This window comes from Apium graveolens, chromosome 4, assembly GCF_009905375.1.
Source record: "Apium graveolens cultivar Ventura chromosome 4, ASM990537v1, whole genome shotgun sequence".
NCBI lineage: Eukaryota > Viridiplantae > Streptophyta > Magnoliopsida > Apiales > Apiaceae > Apium > Apium graveolens.
The window spans coordinates 267,073,495-267,078,379 of NC_133650.1; the positions used below are offsets into that span (position 1 = coordinate 267,073,495).

The 4,885-nt window shown below is 33.5% G+C and overlaps 1 protein-coding gene across 1 annotated transcript; it reads left to right on the forward strand.

The window, feature by feature from the left end:
• Positions 1 to 788: 788 nt before the first annotated feature.
• LOC141719602 (uncharacterized) lies at positions 789 to 1,391 on the forward strand. Its single transcript, XM_074521982.1, has one exon. The coding sequence runs from the start codon at positions 789 to 791 to the stop codon at positions 1,389 to 1,391; it is 603 nt and encodes a 200-aa protein (XP_074378083.1).
• The last annotated feature ends 3,494 nt before the right edge of the window (positions 1,392 to 4,885 follow it).

Consider the following 4,885-nt stretch of genomic DNA (forward strand, 5'->3'; position numbering starts at 1 on the left):
AATGGTCCCACAAATAATATCCAATAATAATTTGTTATATAATTTTAGATTTTTAATAAGATTGTGGATAAATTTAATTTTTTGATAAGATCTTCTTTGAATCACGTAATGACACGATCTAAATTTGTAGATAGGAAAATTGTCCATAAATAATATCATGATCTTCTCAGTTTAGTATCTCAAAATTATTATAATTTGTTGTCAAAATGAATGCATTGAAAAGATTGTTGAGTCAGAGGCAACAACACAGTCAAGAAGAGTCTGAAATCATGAATACCGTGGTCACCGAAACGACAATGGTGATGGACTTCATCGACACTTCAGATGAACCACAAGGATGCGGCTCACGGCGTGGCAAATCTCCCAATCATCAAAGACAAAGGCTCTCGAGGGGAAAAAATCTCATGGAAGATTACTTCGTTGATCGTTCAATTTTCAGTGAAGACGACTTCCGTCGAAGGTATAGAGTGCGCCCTCATGTTTTCAATCGCATCATGACATCTCTTTGCACTCAAGATTCCTACAAGCATCAAAAAGCAGATGCAGTTGGATTATTGGGGTTGCTACCCCAACAAAAAATGACTGCTGCATTATGAATGCTAGTTTACGGTGCAGCAGCTGATCAATGTGCCGAAATATGTAGAATGGGAGAATCGACTACACTTGAGTGCATGAAAAAATTTTGTGAGCAAGTGGAAGGACTCATTGGTAAAGAGTACCTTCGTGCTCCAACACCTGCAGATTTAAGAAGGCTTCTAGCAAGAGGCGAATAAAGAGGATTTCCAGGTATGATTGGGAGTATCGATTGTATGCACTGGGAATGGAAGAATTGTCCAAGTGGGTGGGGTGGAGCTTATAGTGGTCGAAAAGGACGTCCGACTATCATTCTAGAGGTTGTTGCTTCTTATGACACTTGGGTGTGGCACGCTTTTTTCGGTGTACCTGGAGCTCAAAATGATATTAACGTTCTAGGTCAATCTCCCGTATTTGATAAAGTTATCGCTGGAGATAGCCCAACGGTGGTGTTTCACGTCTTGCAATCTCGATGGGCAATTCTTCGTCACGGTGCTCGGATGCATAAGCGTTCCACACTTAGAAGTATCATGATGACTTACATCATATTGCATAACATGATAGTTGAGGATGAATTTGTTGCAGACGAATTTGTGGAGTCAGTAGAAGAAGATCTAATGAATCCATTAGTTTCTCGGGTTTATGACGGGCCGGTAGATTGTAATGGAGTTAGAATTCATTTTGCACCAGTACAAAGAGATGGAAGAAATCAACAAGCATTTTGGGATCGTATTGAAAACTTGGAATCAGCTTATGTACATACAATGCTTCAAAATGATTTGGTAGAGCACAATTGGGCACTTGAAGCCAATGAATAGTTATGGATGTCAAATTATTATCTCTTCAAATGTACCACTTGATAATTTGAAAGCAAGAACCACAATTTAAATAAATTTCTTTTATTGAATTAAAAAACATTGAACATAATAAAATTAAAAAGTATAATACATAGTTGGATGAAAAAACAAAGTACACAGTTGAATGAAAAATATAGATAATTCTAATCATAATGATCATCGTCAAAATGAGGAACGTAAGAACCATCACTAGTAGTCTCATTCACTTGTTTCATGATCTCAACTTTCTTTCTTTTAAACCACTTCTTCGTATTCGGAGTCATTTGGCTAGTATCCATTGTCATGATCTTTGTTTGCTCCCTTAATTCTTCAATAGCAATTCCTTTTTCCAATCTTGCTTCTTTTCGTTCTTCTAGAGCATCAAGTCTTGCATTTCTTGCTTCCCTTCGTTTTTCAAGTTCTAATATCTCCCTCGACATTTGAAGGTTTTCCTCGTCTCTTTTGATGTTGGCCTCCAGAAGCTGTTTTTGGTTACATTGCATATTATCTAAAATAGCTATAGACATCTCATCTTTTTTTGTCATACCTTGTTTTCCTTTCTTTTTGGCTTGCTTTGATGCCTTCACGCACATGGGTCTAACCGGACTAGAATGACCTTCAGTTTCTCGATTAGACTTCGGAGTCGTGAAACCTTCTTCATCAACGAAATCATCACTATTCAAATTAATTGGTGATTCCATTTGTGTTAGAAAGTTTCGTTGAAACGAAGGAGAAATGGTTGGAACGTCTACAAATTGAGGATGTGCCGCAACTGCTTCATAACAATCCCATTTGTTAAATGTTTTATTCATGTCTTTGAAATATAATCCTTGAGTTTGAGTTATCTAAATAAAATGACAAATTATGCATATTAAGTTACCATACAAATAATATATAACATATGATTGTGAAAAATAAAAAATCTTACCTCATCCACCAAATTGGTTCCGCTTGCACTATGTCTACTATCTTGATTTTTCGCACAATGCCGTTTTCTAGTGCTCTTTTCAATGGTGTCCAATGTGAATCAAGAGCAACTTTTGAACGAGGTTCGGCATGAGGATTCTCGGGAGTGCCACACCAATTTTTTGCATAATCTTCATGAATTCGCCCCCATAAATTGCTCTTGTTTGAATATCGACCGGTGATCGGATCAACGGATTGTCGAGCCCACGAAATACATAATTGTAATTTTTCGGAAGGAAGCCAATTAGTACTCATTAAATATTTAATAATTTCAAAGAAAAATAAAATTGAGAAGATAGAAAAATAAGTATTGTAAAATTTGGTACAAGCAGTAAGCAAAAGAATCAGAAGAAGTAATATATACACATAAATATTGGACCGTTGTTGCATCAAAGATATAGCCGTTATGGTGTAAAAAGTAAAAAAAAACAGGGGACCCACTGATTGCCGGCCGTTGCAACGTCCGTTGAAAATCAAAGCTGGGGTTGCTGAATTGATGGAGCTTCAAAAATTGAAGCCATCAATTTTTCAGCGGTGCATGTTCATTTTGGTGTGCCCCATCAAAAAAGCAGCTGAATCAATCTACAAACCTGCCCCGGTGCATATGCTCTTATATGAGAAATTTGACTCCGAGACAGCTTTAGTGTTGTTTTATATGTTGACTTCTTCTCGCTAATAGTATTTTGTATGATGTAATCCGATAAATAAAAAAGAAAAAGAATCTAATAACAGGTGATTTTGTATTTGGCAAGAACTAACCAAAATTTCAAAAAATGTCAATAAATAAATTGATAGGAGTCAATTTGTGAATTTTTGTTCATTATATGAAACTTGTAAATATTGTAGTTATACTTTAGAAGCTTCTAAATTGAACTGTAATAATAATAATAAAATGTAATATATTAAAATAAATTGAAAAATGACTAAAACAATTCATTTTTGAGGTCTAACTGTCAAAAATATGTAAAGGAGCTGAACAACGTCCAAAATATCTGATATATACGCATCTCGGAGATTCATATTCCTTTTTTTTTAAAAAAATGTGAAAATAATGCATGTGCCATAAGCATGTACTATTTTTTTTTATTTAAAATGAATACGCATCTTGAAGATGCAAAGAGGGACACGCATGGCACGCATGGTAGATGCGTTTTTCAAGAATGTTTAAAACGAAATTTTGCGTCATTAGATATTTTAGGTGGGTGAACACCTAAAGTGGATATTTTAGCACAACACATGAATAAATTTGTACCCTTTCCTCTTAATAAATTTATTTATTATCTCATCTTTTTTATTTGACACATGAGATTTTGTCAATTATTATTATTGATGAATATATTATGTAAATCAAATTTTTAATATATATTTTTATTCATAAAAAATAAATTTAAAAAATATTAATCTTAACTGTATAACATGTAAACATGTGTGTCAAAAGTCCTAATATATAAAAATGGATTTTTTAGTGTGCGTTCAAGTGCGTACATTATTAAATTAAGTGTTAAAATTTAATTGACTCTTTCTCACAAAAATTTCCACAAATTATGATAAAAAATGGATTAAATTTAGTAATTATAGTGTGCATTCGGGCACATGCACAAATCCATATATTAAAAAAAAAGAGTGAGAGTGAGAAATTTTTTTTAAGGCTTAATTACCTTTTGAATCTTTTGATTTGTCTTAAATTTTGCACCAATATACTCATCTGTCACTGTGATTTTAAAGTGTTTTTTATTTCCCATGAATTCTTGAAAACGAACATTTTAAACTTTAGACCGGGAAAAAAACCGAAGGACAGGGGAAAAAACCGATACACACCGGGCGGTCCACAATTTAAAAGGTACTTTTCATTATTTCAAGGATAAAAAGGAACAATTTGAAACGAGAGGGGCTATGTGTATAATGATACAAATCTTAAGATTTAAAATGTTATTAATTAAGCTAATTTTTAAATTTAATCTTGACAAGAAGTAAGAGTAACTCCAATGGTGGATGTCAACGTCACGTGGCACGACGGGACTTGACATACTTGTTAGCATTCCATTGGAGTTATTGAGATTTCAAGTGAGGTGACATCGGTGTCAACTTGTAAAATAGGATGTCAAATTTATTTGTAATTTAATTTGTGACCCCAATAATGAATAAACTATTATATTTCTAATTTATTTGTATTACACATATTTTTTGTATTATTTTAGTGAAGTTGACATTTATGAGTGCTAATTATGAGAGTATTTTGCGAAAAAAAGCCAAAATTAATGTGAAAAAAACAATTAAATATAATAATTTTCCCTCAAGGGTGCCAAACATCGGAAATGCGGTAACAGTAAAAGGGAATTGTGCATTGTGTCTCCAGAAGTTAAACTTCTGAAAGTGGCTTCTGTTTTCTTTATTCACGAGTGGCGTGTACCTTGGACTCAATGTTTTGAAGTTTCCCACTGATTTCATCAAGTTACCAACTACAATTTGCTTTTCAATATTTACCATCTCTCTATTCATCTATCATTAAC

What these genes read in the sequence shown, in the direction of transcription:
- LOC141719602 (XM_074521982.1), top strand. Translation starts at nt 789, where the DNA reads ATGATTGGGAGTATCGATTGTATGCACTGGGAATGGAAGAATTGTCCA.